Raw genomic sequence first — 25635 nt, 5'->3', positions numbered from 1 at the left:
TTGAGTTAAGTGGAATACTTTTATTTGTGATAGAATTATATGTCATCCAATATACAACAATGATAATACATTAAGAAATACTTTTATTTATTAAAGCAATTACACTTCAAAATCTAACACATGGCCTCTGGAAGTAAATAACTCTTGAGAACCAGCTTTTTTCTTTTGATAAAATCATTTGAGACATCTGGTCTTCATTTAGTTTTGAAAAGTGAGGCTATACAGTAAATTCAATTTTATAATACATTAATATTTGTACAGATAAGTTATCTGCAAGATTCTGAAGTCTGTGATATTTCTTTATATCAAATAATGATGGCCTTTAAATTATAACCAAGCCCTCAAGTTTTTGTGCCATTCCATATATTCACTGGATTTGTCTCATAATAATTTCCTTATATTCAGTAAGATCTGAGGTGTACAGAAAGGCTTGTTTATATTTTTTATTTATGTGTTTTGTAGTATAAATACTTTGCTTTTCTGAGGTACAAATATGAGAGTACATTCCTCCCAGTCATTACATGTATAAAGTTTCTGTTTAATATGAATTCACTGATAGTTAATGAAGATCAAGCTTCAGTTAAAGGCCATGCAATATTATTTCTATTTGCAAGGTTTCTTACCAATACAAAATCCCTGGTCATTGATTATGGCATGAATAAAAGATATGACACATATTTTAATTTGTAGGGTTTCTCATGTATAAAATTTTGATATTGCAGAAGTGTAAAAGAACTGTTAAATACTTTGCCTCCATCTCTGCATTATAGGGATATTCTTCAGTATGTATGGATTCTATGGTATCGAGGAAGGGTGTCATGATTATTAAAGGCTTTGCCAGAATCTTCACTGTTGTAGAGTCTTTCTCTCGTATGAATTCTTTGGTGCTGTTTAAGGTTTGAAGAACAGTTAAAGCCCTGTCCACATTTCTCACACTTGTAGGGTTTCTCTCCAGTATGAATTCTTTGGTGTTGAATAAGGGCTGAAAAACTATTAAAGGCTTTGCTACATTCCTCACATCTATAGGGTTTCTCTCCAGTATGAATTCTCTGATGATATTTAAGGTGTGAAGAAGAGTTAAAGGCCTTGCCACATTCTTTGCACTTGTAAGGTTTTTCTCCAGTGTGAATTCTTTGGTGATGAGTAAGGCTTGAACTATTATTAAAGGCTTTGCCACAGTCTCTGCATTTGTAGGGTTTCTCTCCAGTATGAATTCTTTGGTGTTGAATTAGGGCTGAACAATTACTAAACGCTTTGTCACATTCTTTACATTTATAGGGTTTTTCACCAGTATGAATTCTCTGGTGGCGAGTAAGGTAGGAGACCATGGTAAAGGCTTTGCCACAGTCTCTACATTTGTAGGGTTTCTCTCCGGTATGGAGTATCTGATGATAATTAAGGTATGAAGAACAGTTAAAGGCCTTGCCACACTCTTTGCATTTGTAAAGTTTTTCACCTGTGTGAATTCTCTGGTGCCTATACAGGTGAGACGAGCAGTTAAAGGACAAGCCACATTCTTCACATTTGTAGGGCTTCTCTCCAGTGTGAATTCTTTGATGCTGGGTAAGGCTTGAAGACCAGTTAAAAGCTTTGCCACAGTCTGTGCATTTGTAGGGTTTCTCGCCAGTGTGGATTCTCTGATGCTTATACAGGTGAGAAGAACAGTTAAAGGCCTGACCACATTGTTCACACTTGTAGGGTTTCTCTCCAGTGTGAATTCTCTGATGTGGGGTAAGGCTTGAAGAACAGCTAAAAGCTTTGCCACACTGTTCACATTCGTAGGGTTTCTCTCCTGTATGAACTCTCTGGTGTTGAATAAGGAGTGAATTCCGAACAAAGGCCTTGTTACATTCTTTACATTTAAAGGGCTTTGTTCCTGTTGAATAAATGAGGAGGTACTAATAAAAATGATAATCATTATATTTTTAATATTTATCATTAACATAGATATTTGTATTCAGTTGCATTTTTATATAAAATTTATTCTCACATCAACCAGAAAATATAAACATATTTCTACAGCCCAAATCACTGTAGCACTACTCAGAAAATACCACAGGCAGAAATAACCTAGACTTCCATTGTACTGAAATGTTGAAGAGAATGTGGAATATACAGAAATGGACCACTATTCAACCTGTAAATGGTAACCGTATACTATCTGCCAAGAGGACAATTCGCAAAAGAAAAATGAAATCAAGACAAAGACATATATGACCTGAATTACCTGAAGATTCTATACTAACAAAACTTAGAAAACTTACAGTAGAATGGTAAACAGAATAGTTTACCTGGAGACAAAAGTACACAATTTTTTTCATAAATATAGTTAGTTTCAAAAGCAAAATTATTTTCAAAAAATACATTGCATAAGAACTTGAATATACTTAACTACTGGGTAGTATACTCAAAGTACTTAATAGTCTTTTATATTGTTTTTATACAACTAAAATAAATTTAAATTTATCTGTAGATCACAGATAAAGGCAATGTATCTATTCATAAATAGAAGATAAAATTAGCATAATTTCTACAAATACTCATTTAGTAGGATAAAACAACTATTAAGTGTGGTATGAAAACATGGGAACAGGTAAATAAGAACTAAATTATACTGGAACTATAAATATTGTTAATAGATATTCTATTGTCTTATATTTTCTTTTCTCCCTCCAGTAGAATAAATTTATTATTATTATTGTTATTATTATTGTTATTATTATTATTATTATTATTATTATTATTATTATTATTCACTTTACAGCCCATTCACTGCACCCTCACGGTCTGTCACCTCCTCCCACCATCCCTCCCTTCCTCCTCCCCTTCTCTGAGGGGTGGAGCCCTCCCTGGGTACCCGACCCTGGTCCACCAAGTCTCTGTGAGAGTAGGCACATCCTCTCCCACTGAGGCCAGACGAGGCAGCCCAGCTAGAAGAACACGCCCACAAGCACCAATCCCCGACACTAGTAAGAGCATAGTCTGTTATGTCTGCGGAGGAAGCCTGCGATCCTCAGAGTCCGCACTCACCATCCTCGGACAGACGCGGATACCCGCGGCCAAACAGAGGGTGGAGCTTAGCAGCTCTCACGGAAAGACCAGGAGGACAGACTACAGCCCCTGAGGGACTAAGAACCCCACGGGAGGACCAACAAAGCCAACCAACCCGGACCCCGGAGGCTCCCAGACTGAATGACCAACCGAAGAGCACAGGCTGGGCCTGGGCCTCCCGGTACGTGTGTAGCAGATGTGCAGCTTGACTTCATGTGGGTCCTGAGTAACTGAAGCAGCGGCCGTCCCAAACACTGTTGCCTATCTGGGGGATGTGGTCTTACATTTTTGTTAACTGCCATCTGATCAGATTATATCTAAAAACTTCTTTGTGAGAAACTGGACTGGAAAAACTAATCCACAGACAATGGATTCCAAGTAAAACAAGAAGTTTCTTGAAATTCTGAAAGAATACTAATGAATTACCAGAAATTTTCTTCCAGATATGTACCCTTTTGGTTGGGACTATAAAAACACATGTATTTTAAATCATTAACATTCGGAGTTTGAAAAGTCATAAAAAAGTACATTCACAGAGAGCTCTGAGGAGACAATTTTAAACAATGAGCATATAGATAAAAATGAAGAAATTCACTGGTGGCTACTATATTATAATGGTTTGACATAAGATTCCTTTAGAAGTGTGTATAAAAGTCTGAGGTCTATACAGTAATGAAACACCTTCATAGGTCTTCATAGGTGTAGGTCTTCATAGGCAAAAGGAATTACCTTGGTTGGTAGTCATGAATGAGCACAGAGATCCCTGGAGGGGAGAACAAGACTCAGAGGACTTAAAAATATGACATCCACACGAGATGCCTTTGTTCAGTAGTAAGAGAAATTAATGGAGAGCCCTACAAATTATTTCCATGAAACAGCTTATCCACCCTCATTTTAGAAGCCTAGCATTCTGGTGTAGTTTTGGTCATCTATGTCCACTCACTCATTCACACTGTCCACTTACTCACACTGCCCTAGCCCTGTCCACTCATTTATACCTCCCTCTTCGTGTCCTTTCATCCATACCGTCCTATGCACCTGAGTCTGTAGCCACTGTTGCTTGTTGTTTCCCATCCCAAGACTGTTGTCTTTGTTCCAGAAATGTGACCAGATATGGCTTAGAGAGAGCAAGACCTGTTTGTAGAAATGGAGTGTGATGTTCTCGGGGAAATTAGCGTTTCGATCTTAGTATTGTGCTTATAAGGAAAGGAGACTAATAAAAGCTTGTAGGAAACACATTTCTCCAAAGGTTTCCTGATAAACATATTATAACACATAGGAAGATTTTACAATTTGTAAATTGTGAGCTTTACTTACAAATACAGAAAATTTTAAATTAAAGGGTGTATTGTTTCACTTTAAGATGTGTGAGGTACGTCTCATTCAACGGGATTTCTAAAATTACTACTAAAGAATTTATAATTTAAAACAAAAGAGGTTAAAAACAGAAGAAACATAATAAAACTTATCTGAATAATTACCAAACATCACTTTTTTTCTTTAAGAGCATAAATATAAAATTCATTGATACAAAACATAAACTCCTATGACCTCCTATATAAATGCTGACAGTGAATTTCAAATCCAGTAGGGAAGTGATCCTCACCCAGAGAGACAAGGTTGCTGTAATTCTCTAACATCACATCACTGTACAAATCTCACTGAGCAGGGTCCAGGCATTCACACTCCTCTGCAGAGAAATCAATGGCCACATCTCTGAATGACAACCGCTCCTTAAATAGAACAAATTGATTGCAAAAGTAAATAGTTACCAATCAATAAAGTTATGTATTTGCTGACAGTGTAAAGTGTCCTTCATAAGTACTCAGCATAATTTAAATTGGTATTGGTTAAAAACAATCACTAACTTTAACACAAAAAGATTTATTACACTTATGGATGGAAGCTCAGTTTGAGTATATAACAGCACAGACTTTGATAAATATAAACAGCCAACTATCTACTTCTGTCAACCTATAACATAAGTGTTGAACTATGGTTAAAGTTTACATGGAGCCTTAAAGCTAAAAGGTAATTTTAATTTCACTCTCAACATACTACTATTATGGACCTAGGAGTAAATTTCTAGGATCAGTCCCAGAAGAAATTCCATCCTTCAGCATTATGCTGAGGAATAATTTACAACACTCACTAAGAGGGACAAAAGGTTTTGTCAGACACAGTAGCTTTTGCACTTAGATGTTTTGATATGGGTGGAGCGTCCCAGTTCCATTACGGTCCCTAATGTGTCACACGCAAATCGTTTTGAAGACCGTGAGCAGCAAGACCTGGATGTGGAACAAGGTATATGAAAGGACACTTCCACATCAAGCGTGTGAAATCCAAGATCCAGAATAATGTGAGCATCCCCGCATGACTAGCAGAGGTTCACACCAACAAGCAAGCAGTTGAAAGGTCGCCACGCTTTTTTGATTACAACATCCAGAAAGAATCAACCTTGTATCTAGACCTCTGTCTGATGGGTGACTAATCTCCAGTCTGCATTTCTGGTGGACAGTAAAGGCATTACTCTATACAATAGTTGTTTACCCAGTTTAAGTTTAGAAATAACAAGTTTCAGTAATAGCCAAAGAACCTCTGTTGAAAATGGTAATAAAGGTTTTGTTGTATGGGTAAAATGCTAATTAATATTTAATGTTTGTGCTAGTGGTTTGAGGGCAGGAAACTGACAAGAGCAATGGCCTTGACAGAAGGCTCCTGGGCATGTGGAAGTCCGTGCACACATATTAGTAATTCTTAGTGGTTAAGAATGCAAACAAGGGGTTGGGGATTTAGCTCAGCGGAAGAGCGCTTGCCTAGCGAGCGGAAGGCCCTGGGTTCGGTCCCCAGCTCCGAAAAAAAGAAAAAAGAAAAAAAAATGCAAACAAATGTCGGGTGTTGTGGCAGATACCTTTAATTACAGCACTTTGGAGGTAAGCAGATCTCTGTGAGTTGGAGGCTGGCCTGATCTACATTGCAAAACAGTGTTATAGGCCATCAAGGGCTGCACAGTGAGACCTCTTCAAAAATGCAAATGAGTATTATGAAATTGAATCACGGTTAGAAAAAGAGTAAAATTTCTTTTTTCAACATAAAATAACATAACACACAAACTGGTATTCTATCAATGACAAGAAAATATGTTAGTTCATATCAAATCCAAGAACAGTGGACAACAAATACTAAATTTTTTGTTATTGCTCTTGACATACAGAACTCATTACAGTGGCTAAATCTCTTCACTGGTTTCCTGCATGTCTGAAGTTGTATGTCTTACGTCACTGCCAGCATTGAAATCTTAGGGCTGCTTTGTTTTCTTCTTTAGTCTTTATCACCATTCATTATGATAGGTAGATTCCTTCATGGTCTTTTGTAGATCCGAAGCCATGTTTCTGAAAACTGTAATAGTGCAAGTTCATTTTTCCTTGGCATTGAAGAGACTATTTCAAACTCTTCTGAGTTAGTTTGGGAAATGAACAGCGTTCTCTTCAATGTGCTTTGATTGACTCATGTGCATCAAGCTGATGGAACAACAATGTATTATAAATATAACATCGGCACTCCCTCAGGAATATGTAAAGGCCCATATATTCCCAGTGGGACTGTAGTCTATCAGTGACTACCAATATATAATTGTCTCAGTGAACATACTTTCTTTCTTTTTAAAGATTTATTTATTTATTTATTTATTTAATATATGTGTGTGTTCTGTCTGCACATGCCAGAAGAAGGCATCAGATCCCATTACAGATGGTTGTGAGCCACCCACCATGTGGTTGCTGGTCTTTGAACTCAGGACCTCTGGAGGAGCAGTCAGTGCTCTTAACCTCTGATCCATCTCAGCAGCCCCAGTGAAAATACTTTCAATACAACAGTTTACTAATTCAAGGTAAAAATTATTAATGGCTTGGAAGACAAGGGTGAGAGAATGGGAAAAGACTCTGTATATAAGAAAGATATATTTTACAGAGATAACCTTGGCTATAAGAAGGGGGGGAAAGCATTTAAAATATTTACAAAGTGTATAAAAGCATGTTTTAAATACAATATACTTTGGGAGGCAAATTAAGACCAAGCCCTTGTCTTGGGCTGCATTTACCTTAGAACCAGCCATTTCTTCTCCCTTCTCTGGTTTTCTTTCCATATTTGACTCAATCATGTAGATCAGGTTGACTTTCCCAGACTTCTTTTCATAGGCTCAAGGTTGGTGTTAGATTTCACTTAGTCTTTGAGGTAGCTCTGCTTCTTTATTTTACTAATAGTTTTAAGTGAGATGGTATTCAGCTTAATTCCAGAAAAAATGCTCAAGGTCATATTTTCTACATAAGAAGGGAAAAATTATGAGGCTTGATATTTCATACCTAAAAAGGAAAAGAAGGTTTATAATTTTCAGAAAATGAATTAATTTACTTGTTTCTTCTTGATAAACTATTAATTCAACAATAAATCATACACGGACTGTTCTAGGATTGCCAATTCCTTCCCATATAGTTTACTATTAAACTTCAGTGGCCAGGTAACAAGATAGAGAATCATCCGTCAGAAGAAGCCTTCAAAAAAGGACTATTCATTGTATTTTTGAATCACTAAAATAGATTTTCAATTATGAGTTATCTACTTTATTTTTTTGAGGAATTTTCCTCCCATATCTGGCAGTCACAATGAAATAGAGATTTTTCCCTATTGATTTTGTCATTACCAGTAAAGTCATGTAATTCTATTCAAGGCTATCTGCCAAGAAGAATAATCAGAGAAAGCCATTCAGTAATTACTAATAGAATGTAAAGTCAATGTTCTAGTTTGCTTTCTGCTGTTGGGATAAACACCATGATACAGACCAACTTCGGGGAAGAAAAGGTGTATATGCTTTATAGTTTATATTCCCTCACTGAGGGAACTTGTGGCAAGGACCTGGGGGCTACAATTGAAACAGATCACGAAGGAATGCTGCTTACTGCCCACATCTTGCTCAGCTTGGTTTATCTCTCTCTCTCTCTCCTTTCTCTCTCTCTCTCTCTCTCTCTCTCTCTCTCTCTCTCTCTCTCTCTCCCTCCCACCCTACCTCTTCCCTCCCTCCCTCCCTCTCTCCCTTCTTCCCTCCCTCCCTTTTCTTTTTTATTATAAATTTCAGGATCTAAGAAGTCATGTTACATGACTAAGATAATTCTGGGATGACTTCTTATCAAGCATGTGTGTATTTGGGGTGGTACCGTGTCCCTCAGGTATGAGAGGGACCTGTCTCCTTGAAGGATGGGGTCAGCCAGGTGATAGAAGATTTGGCTGCGTTCCACTAGCTATGGTGAGCACATGGCATCCTCTGGGTCTGTTGCCCTGGTGCTGGGCTGAGTTCGGGCCAAGAAGACTCTTTACTAAAGACCAAACCAGGGGGTTGGGGATTTAGCTCAGTGGTAGAGCGCTTGCCTAGGAAGCGCAAGGCCCTGGGTTCGGTCCCCAGCTCCGGGGAAAAAAAAGAACAAAAAAAAAAAAAAAAAAAAAAAAAGTAAAGACCAAACCAGAACTTCAGCAGCAGTCTTGGTCTGAAATTTAAGTTTCTGTCCCACTTTTCATTTAAGTGATTTCCAATGATAAAACTTTATCATTTCAATGATTTACATTGAGTAAGAGTTTTGAGCCAACTGGTTCTGTAAGCCAAAGGATGGCACTGCTTCCTATATGCAGAGACCCACAGAACAGCTTGATAGTCCACTGCCTGAGGATAGGTACTGGGAAACACAGTAACCTAGGGTTCTAGGTGGCAGGCATGCCATCAGAGGTGTCACTGCTCAATCATAGGCACATGGGGTGGCTGGCTGGCTGTACTGTAAGAGCTCAAATTGACCTGGATGGGCCATGCCAACCACTTTCCTGCCTCGAAGACCAATGACTGCAGCCTGTTCCCTGCACTGGCAGTCAGAGTTGGGATTCCAAAGTCCCCTATACAGCTTGAGTGCATTTATCCCTTTTCTTGGGACAGGTGTCACCATGAAGTCCTGGCTGGTCTCAAACTCCTCATGTATACCACGCTAGTTTTGAACTCTTTGCCTTCACTTCCTAAATGCTGGGCTTACAGGCAGGTGCCATCACACCTGGACTGTGTATTCGTCATCTAAAACGTCCCTAAATGCCTCATATTCGAAAGATAGAGCCGTGGGAAGCTTCAGGAGCTTGTTGGGTATGAAAGAGGTACAGAATGAGACACTGCGCTGCTGCCGTACATGAGACGTGCTTTGATGTGGGAGAGCACCTCATGCTATAGAATGGGAACCAACAAAACAAAAACAAAAACAGCTGCAGAGCACAGCCAGCTCACCTGTTCTGAGGAACTGCAACAGAATGAACAGCTGGCCATCCCAACTGCAGGTTCCTCTCCCAGATTCTCCTAATTGAATCCTATCCCTTAAAGCAGTAGCCCTCTAAAGGGAGATGACTTTGTCCACAGGGGACATTTGTCAATGTAGGAGATATTTTTGGCTAATGTCACCGGGAATGGGGTGCCAGTGGCATCTAGTGGGTAGAAGGCAGGGATGTTGCTGATCATTACACAATGCACAAAGAAGTCTCCCATGGAGAATTACTGAAAGGCCAATGGTGCCCAAGTTGACAAATCTGTTGTAGATGGGAACTTCTCTCTTGCCCTCTGAATCCGGCAAGAGCCAAGGCCCTTAAAATGACAGCCAGGCCAGTGTGAACACACTACCTCAAGCCATTGCCATGCTGGGCAGACAGCCCAGCTCTCCCAGTGTCCTGTAAATGTCTAGTCAGCTGCTGGTAGTCTAAGTTTCAGTGAATATAACTAAAGCCATGGGTCTTTTTGTCTTGTCTCTCATTTGAAATGGCTGTTACTTCTTTCTTAAAGCCAGTGCAACTCCAACTGCCACTGACAAGATGGCGACTGCAGCAGCACCCCCGGTGAGCAGGGCACCCTTTGCACCCCTGGCAGCAGTGTCTTCTCCAGTGTTGCTCTTTTTCTTGCTTCCAGCCCCCTCCTCGCTCAGCTGAGAAAGCAATTCTTCAACCTCCTTCCACCCTCTCCACAGCAGCAGGTCTCACTGTTACTGCTTCCAGCTCTTCCTCACCAAGCTCCACAAACAGAGTTGGAGTGGGGCTGGCTTTCTCAACTCTCATCATTTCTGGGGCTTCCTTGGTAGTGACCTGTGGGAGTGAGGGAGCAGCCGCTCCCAGGAATGCTTCCTCTGGTACATCCTCCTCCTCCTCCAAACGCACGATGTCAGAGTTAGATGAGTTGTTCTCACTGTCCTATCCAGCCTCACTGCTGTCTAAGCTCTCACTTCTTCAGGATCCATCACAATCTGTTGCCATGACTCAGGCCCAAGGGACACTGGGAGGCTTTCTGTGTGCCAACTCTGGCTAGCAGATAGTAAGACAGGCAGGCTCTCAGACTGCCAAGATGATGTCACTGTTGGAGACTGGGTGTTGGGGGGGGGCACCTAAATTGTCCAGAGTTGTCATGGGCAGTATAAAAATGTCATTGCTATCTTCCACAATGATCTAGGATATTCCTCCTCTTCAGACTCAAGACTAAAGACATGTCCCAGCCACCTTGCTGAATGACGAACTCTGCTACACAGTCCTCTAGATAAATTACTGCCAAACTGTAGCAGCATACTCAAAAGCTCTTGACCACGCATGTCAACTCCACAAACATTTGTTGTAGCAAAACCAGATGCACCAAAATCTTTTTTTTTTTATTAACTTGAGTATTTCTTATATACATTTCGAGTGTTATTCCCTTTCCCGGTTTCCGGGCAAACATCCCCCTCCCCCCTCCCCTCCCTTATGGGTGTTCCCCCCCATTGCCGCCCTCCCCCCAACAGTCTAGTTCACTGGGGGTTCAATCTTAGCAGGACCCAGGGCTTCCCCTTCCACTGGTGCTCTTACTAGGATATTCATTGCTACCTATGAGGTCAGAGTCCAGGGTCAGTCCATGTATAGTCTTTAGGTAGTGGCTTAGTCCCTGGAAGCTCTGGTTGCTTGGCATTGTTGTACATATGGGGTCTTGAGCCCCTTCAAGCTCTTCCAGTTCTTTCTCTGATTCCTTCAACGGGGGTCCTATTCTCAGTTCAGTGGTTTGCTGCTGGCATTCGCCTCTGTATTTGCTGTATTCTGGCTGTGTCTCTCAGGAGCGATCTACATCCGGCTCCTGTCAGTCTGCACTTCTTTGCTTCATCCATCTTGTCTAATTGGGTGGCTGTATATGTATGGGCCACATGTGGGGCAGGCTCTGAATGGGTGTTCCTTCAGTCTCTGTTTTAATCTTTGCCTCTCTATTCCCTGCCAAGGGTATTCTTGTTCCCCTTTTAAAGAAGGAGTGAAGCATTCACATTTTGATCATCCGTCTTGAGTTTCATTTGTTCTAGGCATCTAGGGTAATTCAAGCATTTGGGCTAATAGCCACTTATCAATGAGTGCATACCATGTGTGTCTTTCTGTGATTGGGTTAGCTCACTCAGGATGATATTTTCCAGTTCCAACCATTTGCCTACGAATTTCATAAAGGCATTGTTTTTGATAGCTGAGTAATATTCCATTGTGTAGATGTACCACATTTTCTGTATCCATTCCTCTGTTGAAGGGCATCTGGGTTCTTTCCAGCTTCTGGCTATTATAAATAAGGCTGCGATGAACATAGTGGAGCACGTGTCTTTTTTATATGTTGGGGCATCTTTTGGGTATATGCCCAAGAGAGGTATAGCTGGATCCTCAGGCAGTTCAATGTCCAATTTTCTGAGGAACCTCCAGACTGATTTCCAGAATGGTTGTACCAGTCTGCAACCCCACCAACAATGGAGGAGTGTTCCTCTTTCTCCGCATCCTCGCCAGCATTTGCTGTCACCTGAGTTTTTGATCTTAGCCATTCTCACTGGTGTGAGGTGGAATCTCAGGGTTGTTTTGATTTGCAGATGCACCAAAATCTTATTCCATCTGCTGGTATGGACTGCATGCTCTCCACTGTACATTCATGATATGCCTCATATGTCACTGGCTGGCTGAGGATCATCTACAAGGTTTATGAAGGTTTAGATCTTGTGATACCCTTTCTTCAAGATGGGCCAAGCAGTCTTCTAAGGAGCTTTCAGGGGTAGCAAGGCTAAACACCAATGAGGTGTGACAGTCAAAGCCTGTGCTGGTGAAGGCTTCAGAGACTTCTTTGTCCAAAGATTTCAGTTCCTCCTCAATCTCAGATTTAACTTTTAATAAAACTTCTGGATTCAGAGACCGTAGTGCGCAATCTAGATGAACTCCTTGGGGTGAGGGACCTTTTTGTTTCTTCTGCGAGAGAGGTCCCAAGTAGCTGAGAACAGCATACTTTGTTTCATGGTGAATCCTAGAGATATAATCCTCAACCATGGAATTGGCTGAAAAAGTTCCAAGGAGGTCTAGTAGATGGTAGAAGTCTGGCTCTGGCCCTGCCCCAGAAGGGATGAAGGAGATGGTGGAGGCAGTAGGTGCTTCTCACAGGGTGAAGGGGTAGGCCTCAACTTGCTCTCTTATAACCCATGATCACCTGACAAGGGATGGCACTGCATACAATGGGTTAGGTCTTTCCACATCAATCATTAATCAAGAAAATGCCCCACAAATATGCCCATAGGGCAATCTGATGGAGGCAATTCTTCAACTTAGGTTCCCTCTTTCTTGGGGGACTTTAGTTTGCATCAACTTGACATAAACTAACCAGAACAATCCCAGAGAAAGAACCAGGGGGTTTTACTGTTAGCCTCCCTCCCATCCTCCCTGAGAAGGATCTAAAGCGTCTACAAGGATAACTGTACAACAGGAAAAAGGAAACGGATTTCCGGGGGACCACAGGAGACTGGTTCTGAACTCACGCTGATTCCAGGATGTGAGTGCCATTAAGGAGATGCTTGCTTTACAATGGAACAAAAGGAAGGATGACCTCAGGATAAGCCACCTAAGCCTCCATCACCGGGAAGGGAAACTGCTTGTTTGCTTGTTTTTAGCTTCTAGAAAGCTGCTGCTTATGTGATTTAAGGCAGGGGTCCATTCAAAGCTGGCAGCAGAATTTGGCAGTATTGTCCATGTGGTACTAGCTTTAGGGGCATGAAGTGGTCTTTAATTTTTTTTTTTTTTTTGGCCAAGGTTTCAAGAGTGCTGTACACATGCAGTTCTCTACGTGAAGGCCCTGAGAGGGCAAACGGCTGTGAGATGTCTCTCTGAAAGAGAAGCCTGGGGTACAGTGGAGACCCAAAGATGTCGGAGATGCCAGAGACGGGAGGACATCTGCTAAGGAAAGCTGCACACAGGAAGTGGAACTGAGCTTAGAATGCATGTTGCAGAGCTGTCTAAGTCCTCTTACAGCAGGCATGCAGCTAGGAATTTGGAGTTTGCCCTGCTGTGTTCCAGTCTTGCTATAACAGTCCATTATTTTTTCCCCTCTGTCCTTATTCCTTCCTTTTGAAGTGGTAATATATATTCCATGCTATTGAATGTTGGAAGTATATAATTGCCTTTTGATTTTACAGAACGTTGCAGTTAAGAAATTACTGTGAGTCTCAAGAGACTCTGGACTTTTAAACAGCATTGACACTGCAAGAGAGTACAGGGAGTTGTATACCAGGGATTGAAGGTAGTAGTTTGAACGACAGTTATTCCCCACAGGTATGAGTATCTGAACACTTGGTTCCCAGCTGGTGATGCGGTTTGGGAAGGTGGTGGCCCGGGAGCCAGCCCAGCATGGAATGGCTTGAAGTGGGACAAAGAGACACAGTTTAAAGACTGAAGGTCTCAGAGGTAGCTTTCTAACTATATTGAATGCTTGCTGATGGCCTCTGTAGACTTAACAGTCTCTTGCTTATTCTATGGCTTAGAACTGCTGGAGTCTTTTCTCTTTAACTCTCTGTGGCTTCTTTTTTCTTTATAAACCTCTGTGCTTTATTAAATGCTGTATCATTATTTTAATAACTGTTACTGTTCTGTGCTTCATTAAGCACTAGGGAAACCTAACTCTTTAATAGCTCTTTATTACTAGTACTTTAATAAGAGCTAATATCTAGCAATTAACACTTGCTGTTTAGCAGCAGGGAATTAAGTAAAAGGATTTATTGCTGGTACTCCTTTTTCTGGTGAGTAAGCCAGAAGTCTCTCTGGCTATGCTGGTTAACTCTTTGTGAACCAGAGAGGAAAAAAAAAGAATCAAGATGCTTTATACAGGCAAATATGCACAGATACATATACATTCATACACCCACACTCTGGGCCTGGCCATCTGTCACAATCAAGTCCACAAGTATTCATGCATGGTTACATATATAAAAATACCAACACACATACTGTAAGAATCTGCTGGAAGACCCCCACTCAATAAGGTCACAGAGACCGGAATCGCTGCAATCCGCAAGAGGTTTATTGTTCCAACGTACATTGGGGTATATGGCTTTTACTATGTTTAGGTATGGGCCTTGAATTCCTATTCTTTCCAGGACTTTTATCATGAAGGGGTGTTGAATTTTGTCAAATGATTTCTCAGCATCTAATGAAATGATCATGTGGTTTTGTTCTTTCAGTTTGTTTATATAGTGATTACGTTGATGGTTTTCCGTATATTGAACCATCCCTGCATGCCTGGGATGAAGCCTACTTGATCATGGTGGATGATTGTTTTGATGTGCTCTTGGATTCAGCTTGCCAGAATTTTATTGAGTATTTTTGCATCGATATTCATAAGGGAAATTGGTCTGAAGTTCTCTTTCTTTGTTGTGTCTTTGTGTGGTTTAGGTATAAGAGTAATTGTGGCTTCGTAGAAGGTATTCGGTAGTGATCCATCTGTTTCAATTTTGTGGAATAGTTTGGATAATATTGGTATGAGGTCTTCTATGAAGGTTTGATAGAATTCTGCACTAAACCCGTCTGGACCTGGACTCTTTTTGGTTGGGAGACCTTTAATGACTGCTTCTATTTCCTTAGGAGTTATGGGGTTGTTTAACTGGTTTATCTGTTCCTGATTTAACTTCGGTACCTGGTATCTGTCTAGGAAATTGTCCATTTCCTGAAGATTTTCAAGTTTTGTTGAATATAGGCTTTTATAGTAAGATCTGATGATTTTTTGAATTTCCTCTGAATCTGTAGTTATGTCTCCCTTTTCATTTCTGATTTTGTTAATTTGGATACACTCTCTGTGTCCTCTCATTAGTCTGGCTAAGGGTTTATCTATCTTGTTGATTTTCTCAAAGAACCAACTTTTGGTTCTGTTGATTCTTTCTATGGTCCTTTTTGTTTCTACTTGGTTGATTTCAGCTCTGAGTTTGATTATTTCCTGCCTTCTACTCCTCCTGGGTGTATTTGCTTCTTTTTGTTCTAGAGCTTTTAGGTGTGCTGTCAAGCTGCTGACATATGCTCTTTCCTGTTTCTTTCTGCAGGCACTCAGCGCTATGAGTTTTCCTCTTAGCACAGCTTTCATTGTGTCCCATAAGTTTGGGTATGTTGTACCTTCATTTTCATTAAATTCTAAAAAGTTTTAAATTTCTTTCTTTATTTATTCCTTGACCAGGTTATCATTGAGTAAAGCATTGTTCAATTTCCACGTATATGTGGGCATTCTTCCCTTATTGTTATTGAAGACCAGTTTTAGGCCGTGGTGGTCTGATAGCACGCATGGGATTATTTCTATCTTTCTGTACCTGTTGAGGCCCGTTTTTTGACCAATTATTTGGTCAATTTTGGAGAAAGTACCATGAGGAGCTGAGAAGAAGGTATATCCTTTTGCTTTAGGATAGAATGTTCTATAAATATCCGTTAAGTCCATTTGGCTCATGACTTCTGTTAGTCTGTCTACGTCTCTGTTTAATTTCTGTTTTCATGATCTGTCCATTGATGAGAGTCGGGTGTTGAAATCTCCTACTATTATTGTGTGAGGTGCAATGTGGGTTTTGAGCTTTAGTAAGGTTTCTTTTACGTATGTAGGTGTCCTTGTATTTGGGGCATAGATATTTAGGATTGAGAGTTCATCTTGGTGGATTTTTCCTTTGATGAATATGAAGTGTCCTTCCTTATCTTTATTGATGACTTTTAGTTGAAAATTGATTTTATCTGATATTAGAATGGCTACTCCAGCTTGCTTCTTCTGACCACTTGCTTGGAAAGTTGTTTTCCAGCCTTTCACTCTGAGGTAGTGTCTGTCTTTGTCTCTGAGGTGTGTTTCCTGTAGGCAGCAGAATGCAGGGTCCTCGTTGCGTATCCAGTTCGTTAATCTATGTCTTTTTATTGGGGAGTTGAGGCCATTGATGTTGAGAGATATTAAGGAATTGTTATTATTGCTTCCCGTTATATTCATATTTGGATGTGAGGTTATGTTTGTGTGCTTTTCTTCTCCTTGTTTTGTTGCCAAGACGATTAGTTTCTTGCTTCTTCTAGGGTATAGCTTGCCTCCTTATGTTGGGCTTTACCATTTATTATCCTTTGTAGTGCTGGATTTGTAGAAAGATATTGTGTAAATTTGGTTTTGTCATGGAATATCTTGGTTTCTCCATCTATGGTAATTGAGAGTTTTGCAGGATACAGTAACCTGGGCTGGCATTTGTGTTCTCTTAGGGTCTGTATGACATCTGTCCAGGATCTTCTGGCCTTCATAGTTTCTGGCGAAAAGTCTGGTGTGATTCTGATAGGTCTGCCTTTATATGTTACTTGACCTTTTTCCCTTACTGCTTTTAATATTCTTTCTTTATTTTGTGCATTTGGTGTTTTGACTATTATGTGACGGGAGGTGTTTCTTTTCTGGTCCAATCTATTTGGAGTTCTGTAGGCTTCTTGTATGCCTATGGGTATCTCTTTTTTTAGGTTAGGGAAGTTTTCTTCTATGATTTTGTTGAAGATATTTACTGGTCCTTTGAGCTGGGAGTCTTCACTCTCTTCTATACCTATTATCCTTAGGTTTGATCTTCTCATTGAGTCCTGGACTTCCTGTATGTTTTGGACCAGTAGCTTTTTCTGCTTTACATTATCTTTGACAGTTGAGTCAATGATTTCTATGGAATCTTCTGCTCCTGACATTCTCTCTTCCATCTCTTGTATTCTGTTGGTGAAGCTCGTATCTACAGCTCCTTGTCTCTTCTTTTGGTTTTCTATATCCAGGGTTGTTTCCATGTGTTCTTTCTTGATTGCTTCTATTTCCATTTTTAATTCCTTCAACTGTTTGATTGTGTTTTCCTGGAATTCTTTCAGGGATTTTTGCGATTCCTCTCTGTAGGCTTCTACTTGTTTATTAATGTTTTCCTGTGTTTCTCTAAGGGAGTTCTTCACGTCTTTCTTGAAGTCCTCCAGCATCATGATCAAATATGATTTTGAAAGTAGGTCTTGCTTTTCTGGTGTGTTTGGATATTCCATGTTTGTTTTGGTGGGAGAATTGGGCTCCGATGATGCCATGTAGTCTTGGTTTCTGTTGCTTGTGTTCCTGCGCTTGCCTCTCGCCATCAGATTATCTCTAGTGTTACTTTGTTCTGCTATTTCTGACAGTGGCTAGACTGCCCTATAAGCCTGTGTGTCAGGAGTGCTGTAGACCTGTTTTCCTGTTTTCTTTCAGCCAGTTATGGGGACAGAGTGTCCTGCTTTCGGGCGTGTAGTTTTTCCTCTCTACAGGTCTTCAGCTGTTCCTGTGGGCCTGTGTCTTGAGGTCACCAGGCAGGTCAGTTGCAGCAGAAAAGTTGGTCTTACCTGTGGTCCCAAGGCTCAAGTTCGCTCGCGGGGTGCTGCCCACAAGCTCTCTGCGACGGCAACAACCAGGAAGATATGTGCTGCCGTTTCCGGGAGCTTCAGTGCACCAGGGTTCCAGATGACGTTTGGTGTTTTCCTCTGGCGTCTGGATGTGCACAGAGTGCAGTCTCTTCTGGTTTCCCAGGTGTGTCTGCCTCTCTGAAGGTTCAGCTCTCCCTCCCACGGGATTTGGGTGCAGAGAACTGTTTATCCGGTCTGTTTCCTTCAGGTTCCGGCGGTGTCTCAGGCGCAGCGGTCCTCCTGCTCCTGGGCCCTCCTCCACGGGAACCCAGAGGCCTTATACAGTTTCCTCTTGGGCCAGGGATGTGGGCAGGGGTGGGCAGTGTTGGTGGTCTCTTCCGCTCTGCAGCCTCAGGAGTGCCCACCTGACCAGGCGGTGAGGTCTCTCTCCCACGGGGTCTGGGAGCCAGGCACATTCTATTCTTGATTCTAACTTTGTTACATCTTTCTAGCAAAGCCACTAAGACCATCTCTTAAAACGTTCTTCCTAAAATTATTTGAATGAAGAATTCTATAGAATCATTCATTTATCTAAACATCATTAATTCATGAAAGTTCATCTTTATGCTGATATGCAGAAAATTTGGTCAACAGGGTGAGCTAATGCCACGAATTATTATACTAATTTAATAATGACAGGAGAGACATACTTGCTGCAAGAAGCAATCCTGAGGTTTCTTTGGAACCGTGCCATTGGGCTCACCCATCGCAGATTATGTAAAACACTGCGGGGCCACCTCCAGGAAGGCCACCTGTTAGCTCCTGACAGGTGGTACAACCTTAGTTCACGGGAGCAGGCTTGAGTCTGTATAGCTTTGCCCTCTATCCGGTTAAACTTTCTCTGCTTCATGCTTGTGGTAAAGATGTAATCTCTCAGCTTCTGACTCCTACTGCCATGCTTCCCTCCACAATGCACTGTAATTTAAAATATATTTCTTCTGTAGGTTGCTGTTGGTCGTGATGTTTTATTACAGCAACAGAAAAGTACTAATTCAATTTTTTGAAGTGCACCTTAACTTTGAAAATTTTTCCTCATCCTTTACTATCTACCGAATGAGAAAAACGTATTTACAAGTAGTGGAAAATAGAAGCAGAAATTAGTAAAAATGTATTTTCAAGGATAAGAGTCCTGGTGGCCACAAACTTATGGTAATCTTCGCTTTCCCAGTGCTCAAATTGCAGGTAGGAAAGAGTAGAGAATGTGTAAGTTTGTGTCAGTTTTTAACAAACTATTAAAAAAAATCAAAGTTAATAAATTTTATGGAACAAGTATATGAAACAGAAAACAGCAATGAAATGACTCCTACTTATATTGTCTGGTTCAACATCATCAGAGAAGCTGCTTCTTGTAGTAGATAAGGGGGGCAGAAAGACTGTAACAGTTAGAGGGGACAAATGACTCCAATTGACATCTGCTTACAAAGGAAAAGTTAGCTTTCTCTCATGGAGTCTCACTGGACATAGTACTCATACTAGGGGCAGACCTTATGCTCACCAGTAGATGACCAATGTTGCAGGACATTTGATCACATTTTGAACCCCAAGATTGTGAGCTGGAAAAACCTTGTTGTTGTGTGGCTTAGCCGGAGCACACACCTTTAACCCAAGAGCTAAATAAAGTCAACCCCAGGTCACCAGGCAGAGCAAGCAACCAGCAGGCAGGGAGTGAACATACGTAACTGGAAAGGAGGACCCTGAGTTGGAAGGTATTTAAGACAGTGAAGAGAAGAAGTTTTTCCTTCTGGGAGGTCAGTGGAGTAGGAAGGACAGCTGGCTGCTTTCTCTGCCTCTTTAAATTAGAGGGCTTTTACCAGGGCCTCTGGCTCCTGAGTCTCTATTTGGTAAAATCTAATGGTTACGATTTTTTAAAAAAACAAAACAAAACAAAACAAAAAACAAGCAAACAAAGCAAACTCAATAGTATTTTTGTATACCTTTTTCTCATATTGTCTTTTGGTCTTTTGCTTAAATGTTATGGTTTCTGATTTTGTGTCTTTGTGGGTCTTGTATGTGTGTGTCTGTGAGGTTTTTTTCCCTTTTTTGTTTGCCTTATTTTCTAAAGATAGAAATAAATGGCATGGTGTTGTATGGGTAGGAAGGATCTGGAATGGGTGAGGGAAAATCAAGATCAGAGTATATTGTCTGAAAATATTTTTTTTACTATTTATTTTTTATTTTAATACAAGTAAATTAATTAAAAAAGAAAGAAAAGAAAAAACTTAAAGTATACCCAAAGTATAGCGCCCCCCCCCCATGTTTTTTTTGCATAATCCAGACAACCTGAGTTCTAACCCTGGAACCCAAGTAGAATGAGAATACCAACTTCCAAATGTTGTTCTCTGACTTCCAATATGCATGCAGTCACAAGTGTATGGCTGCACTCACATACAGTCATCTTACAAGCACGTATGCATTTACACACACACCACCACCAACAATAATAATAATAAAAATAAAACTTTAATCAAAGGCATCAAAGCTATAAAAAAAGGGATAAGAATGCAAAATTAGAGAGCTGTTTCAGTCAGGGAGAACTGCAGAATAGAAACATGATTGATGTCTTAGATTAAAAAACTGGTAGGGTTACACACATGTGCAATGGGGAAGGATCTGAAACTCGTTTATCCTCAACTGCATAAGACCCTGTCTCAACAAACAACAACTAAGTGAGGTATCTGCATATCACAATTCTAGCAGTTGAGAAGCCTGAGGTAGGGGGGGAATCTGTGAAGTTGAGACCAGTCTGGTCTACACAAGTTCCAGATCAGCCAGGGCTACATATTAAGACCCTGTCTCAAAAACAAAAGAAACCCAAGAATACTGTAATAGAATTTCCTATCCAGGTATGGTGGCTGTCCTAGATAGGGTTTCTATTGCTGTGATAAAACACAATGACCAAAAGCAAGTTGGGAGGAAGGGTTTATTTGGCTTACACATACACATCATAGTCCATCACTGAAGAAAGTAGGTACAAGAACTCAAACAGGGCAGGAACCTGGAAGCGGGAGCTGATGCAAAGGCCATTGCGGGTCAGTGATTACTGACTTGCTCACTATGACTTGCTGAACCTGCTTTTTTATAGAATCTAGGACCCAGGAACAGCACCACTCACAACGTACTTGGTCTCCCTCTTCAATCATTAATCTCTATAATCCTATCCTATGAAGGCATTTTCTCAATCCAGGTTCCCTCCTTTCAGATAACTCTAGTTTGTATCAAGTTGTCATAAAACTAGCCATGGTAGTGTCTCATGGCAAAAGCTAATTAAAATGAGTACCCAGAAGAAAATGATAAACATTTCATTAACTATGGCAGAAAATTCAAGCAAAGGCTAGAAAGTAATCACTGGGTTTGAAATACTTTAGACTATTGATAAGCCCTTAAAGAATGAACTGAATTAAAGAGCAAAGGAGTGAGGAGAATATATGTGCATGCATGCAAACACACACATAATACTGTGCTTCATGTTCTGCATGGGGAGATAAACTGAGAAAAGTGTCTGGAAATGACTCACGTACTTGATGCTGACTCAATTAGCCAGACGTTCTAACTTTTTTTTTTTTTTTTAGTAAACACAACTTTACTAGAGCTAAGTTCACAATATTTCAACAACCTCAGAAGATGTAGTAGACAAGTTATGCTTTAGCAATAAGCCAGTATTTTCTCTGTAAAACATTAAACATGTTTAATTCTAAGTGGGTAATAAACATTCGACTATATCCTATGTATAAGAAAAAATGTTATTTTAGACAGCGAATCTTCATGTTCAATGAAAAGCTTTTAAGTAAATTTTCCTTTGGTTCATTTACATCATAAAAATTTGTGCCTACCAGGACACATAAAAGTGTAAGATAAATTTAAATTTAATTTAAACGACTAGTTCTTATAACCTGGTATTGTATAGAAAGCTGGAGTATTCTAAAAGGAGGTAAAATCTTCCATCCTGGAGGGAAACTCTTAAGATACAATCTGTTCTAAATATAAGTGGGACAATCTCTGCCCGGAAGCTCCTGTGGGTCTCAGGCCCTTTAGGGGTTGAATAACTCTCACAGTGATGGCCTGAGATCATGGGAAAACATAGATATTTACATTATGCTTCATAACAGTAGCAAAATTACCATCATGAAGTAGCAATGAAAATAATTTTATGATTGGGAATCACCACAACAGGAGAAACTGTAGTAAAGGGTTGTAGCATTAAGAAGGTTGAGAATTTATTAATTAAATTATATATATGTATATTTTTTTAGACAGGGTATCAATATGCGTGCTTGGCAGGCCTAGCACTTACTATGTAAATCATGCTGTCCTCAGGCATCACAGAGAGTCACCTCTGCCTCTAGAATCCAGGGCATGCATTAGCACAGGCATCCTGGTCTTGAACTTTTGACCCAGCTCTGTTTTACTATTTCTCAAATTTAACTTTAAATCATAGATTCAAGTAAAAGCACATAAAATGTAGAAATAAGGTGAAGAATAACGACTCCTCTCATGTCAACCTTTGTTGCTCTTGGAGATTCCAAAAACACTGATGGAGTGACTAAAGACCTGTTTGGCCACAATCCCCTTCTCCTTCCCATACATTAACTGGAAAGCACCAGAAAGCACCAGAAATGTATGTATGAAAATATAGCTGAAGGAGGTACTCCAGTAATGGAGATTAGTCGTTTAATTGATTCGGAGTTAATACAAATATGTATTTCCTACCAATTGAATAGTATGTAATGCTAGTTAAGATACTGTTTAATCACATAAACAGAATAAACATTGTTCTTACTGAACTTGACATTGTATGTAAGAGTAAATATTAAAATCCTGGCCAAAACACCAAAGTCCAACAACCAATCATTAGTTGGTCAATATGCCCAATCAGGATTTAACAAGTCACCTTAACAGAGACACCACAACCCTTCTCTCCTTAAAACCCCACTCCTGCAGAAGCACTCTTGTTCTCTCGCTTTTCTCACTTGTTTGTGCTGCTGCTGCTGTCTTTGCAGCATTCCCTGCTCCCTTCGCCTCCTCCCACACTGGATGTGCTCAGAATTTGTAAGTGACCTTGTCTCAAATAAAAGGTAGTTGATGCCCAAGGAAGGATATCTAAGGTTCTTTGGCTTCTGAGCATATGCATGCGTGGTGTGTGTGTGGTGTGGTGTGTGTGTGTTATATACTCTATAGTCCTCATGCTTGCAAGGCATGCCATCGTGGATGTAGTCCACTCCTCAGCACCCTCACTTTGAGCCTAGAGTCTCTTGTCGTCCAGGATGTCCTTGAATCTGCTCTATAGCCATAGATAGATTTTTAATCAGGAGTCTTCCATAGCTGCTTTGTTGTTGTTTGTTTGTTTGCCTTTGCAGTGCTTGGGACTGAACCCAGGAATCTGCATATGCTGGGGTTATGGTCTAGGCAAGGGCTCCACTGGTGAGGTATATACCCCAACCTTGCCAAGGACCATCTTGAAGTTCTGATTCTCTTGCCATTACCTACCAAACACCTTGCTGTCAGGCATGTACCACAAATTTTACTTACGTAAAAAACAAAAATATGCATCAGGCAATATACTTTTCCTATTTTAAGTAATGTTTAATAGAATACTATTATTTTCCTGAGTATCGGAGACACTCTGATGGCTTGTTTTTCTTATAAAATGTATATAGTCCACAAAAATATTGGTACTTAAGATGGTTAAAAGCACACATTCGTCCTAAGCAGGCTGTAATGCTATAAAAAGCACTTATAACAAATGGTGTGACTTAATTAAAAGTGGCAAAATAGGGGTTGGGGATTTGGCTCAGTGGTAGAGCGCTTGCCTAGGAAGTGCAAGGCCCTGGGTTCAGTCCCCAGCTCCGGAAAAAAAAAAAAAAAAAAAAAAAAAGAACCAAACAAAAAAAAGTGGCAAAATAGTAAAAATCAGAACAAAACATTAGGAGTCTAGTATTCACAAATCTTGAGACCCTGAGCAAGTCAGATCTCTTTTCACTTATTTCTCACTGTTCAAAGTATAAATATATTGGCACATCTTTCCAGGAAGAACTGTCATGCGCATGGGGCATCAGTGTAGTAGATGACACATTAGATGACAGAGTTGTTTGAGAGCTTAGACTCTGTAGATAATGTTGATAGATGGAAGAAATCTGAGTAGAGACTGTGTAGACAGAGTTTATCAGGTATGCCCAGGCATGCTCCTCTCCCCTCTTTAGTCTCCTCTAACGTTAGTAATAATCCCTAAGATTACGCACAACACAACTCTCCTGAAATCTGCTCCAAAACTTCCAACATCACACGGCCCCTGATAGGTATTCGACTGTTTTCACTCTAAAGAATAGGATCAACGATTGATTGGACTAAGCATATCTAAGGTGGTCCTCTTTCCGGGACTTTTATCTCTATATGGAACTGTTGTTTCAAGGGTTCATGTCAGAGTGGTAATGTACCTGGGTTATTTAACCTCCAAGAGGTTCCTTTTAAAATATGTCATAACTTATTCCAAAGAAAATGGAATGATTTTCCAATACATCAACTTCCCCCACAGAACTCTGTTCCCAGAATTGTTTTTTATAAACTGTTAAAGGGTACTAGGCAGGCTAGAGACCATACTTGGTTAAATGTGTCAAAAATCTCACAAGTACAACAGACATGTAAATTTCATTAAGCGGGTAACACGATCTTTCCACGGCAAAGCTGGAAAATGAGCTCACATTATACAACTCCCAAGATCAGGTGGTCAGCTGATAGAGCCGGGTCGGGGGTCGAGGGAGGGGGTGGTGGCAATCTCGGACTCCACACGAGCCATCTTAAAAGCACAAGGTAGACAACTGGCAGCACGCTACATTCTAGTAGAGTGATCATTGAAAGCACTTATCCATCCTTTCAACCATCCTTTCTCCAGCCATGACCTGTGCATCCTGACCCGGTAACCCAGCGTAGGTCACCGCTAAAACCTTCAGAACAAGTTCTATTTGCCTTAAATCCACCCACGTCTCCGCTCCCTGTCCAACCTGCAGAGTGCCTCCGGCTTGTAGGGCTCCTCTCTCCCGGCTGGCAGCTACCTTCAAGGTCAAATAATCCAAACCCAAATTTGTAGAACAGCGAACCGTACGTTAACAGGACAAAACTCTAGGGAATATCCTTGCGACCTAGGTGCACACGAGGAATGCTAAAGCAGCTTTTCCAGGGCCCTTGCTTGTGACGTCATACCATACGAGACTACATTTCCCACAAGTCTATGAGGGGGAATTTCAGAAACCAGTGAAAGGATTTGAGTATTTCCTAGTTTTTTAGCTCCGCTTCCTGACATTGAGGGTGTCATAAAGGCAACCAGTCTCCATACACTGAGTAACTACAGATAAATAACGTGTTTCTTTTTAATTTGTAGAATTACAAGATGAATTCATTGAGATGTTTGAATGTGATTAAACCTTTTGATAATTTTTCGTTTTACTTCTATTTCTGGTTATTGTAGCTTAAAACCATATACCTACCTGTAGATGCTTAATGTAGCATGGAAAATTAACGTAATCAACTCAATCTTTTTGAAGATACTTAAAAATATACAAACAATAAAAGTCCCACTCTGGGGTTGGGGATTTAGCTCAGTGGTAGAGCGCTTGCCTAGGAAGCGCAAGGCCCTGGGTTCGGTCCCCAGCTCCGAAAAAAAGAACCAAAAAAAAAAAAAAAAAGTCCCACTCTGACTTCCTGCCCACGTGATACTTTAGGTATAGTAGTATGGTCAATATACCCTATTTGCGGAACAATAAAGTAGAAGTGATACACTTCGTTGGTCTCAGGAGTTCATTCTATATGACAGTCTCTAGCCTGTTTGCCATGGCTGCTCTTTTT

General features: G+C 40.5%; 1 protein-coding gene and 1 pseudogene across 5 annotated transcripts; both read right to left on the bottom strand.

Annotated features, from left to right (window-relative positions):
• Zfp502 (zinc finger protein 502) lies at nt 1-24983 on the bottom strand. Of its 5 annotated transcripts, XM_063276603.1 has the most exons (5): nt 24795-24972; nt 7151-7412; nt 6329-6450; nt 4658-4784; nt 1-1876 (listed from the first exon to the last, which is right to left on the bottom strand). In XM_063276603.1, exons 4-5 carry the CDS (start codon nt 4689-4691, stop codon nt 780-782), a joined length of 1131 nt encoding a protein of 376 aa, XP_063132673.1. In that variant the 5' UTR covers nt 4692-4784; nt 6329-6450; nt 7151-7412; nt 24795-24972; the 3' UTR covers nt 1-779. The 5 variants fall into 5 exon arrangements, 4 of the variants coding, with proteins under 4 accessions (XP_063132673.1, XP_038955240.1, XP_063132683.1 ...); XM_039099312.2 differs by having other exon boundaries at nt 4658-6572; nt 24795-24983; XM_063276613.1 differs by having other exon boundaries at nt 4658-6450.
• Bcl2l13-ps1 (Bcl2-like 13, pseudogene 1) lies at nt 8192-16659 on the bottom strand (annotated as a pseudogene).
• Nucleotides 24984-25635: the final 652 nt, after the last annotated feature.

This window comes from Rattus norvegicus, chromosome 1 (assembly GCF_036323735.1).
Source record: "Rattus norvegicus strain BN/NHsdMcwi chromosome 1, GRCr8, whole genome shotgun sequence".
Taxonomy (NCBI): Eukaryota; Metazoa; Chordata; class Mammalia; order Rodentia; family Muridae; genus Rattus; species Rattus norvegicus.
The sequence above is the reverse complement of the archived record's forward strand: the minus strand, read 5'-3'. Positions and strand labels throughout refer to the sequence as shown.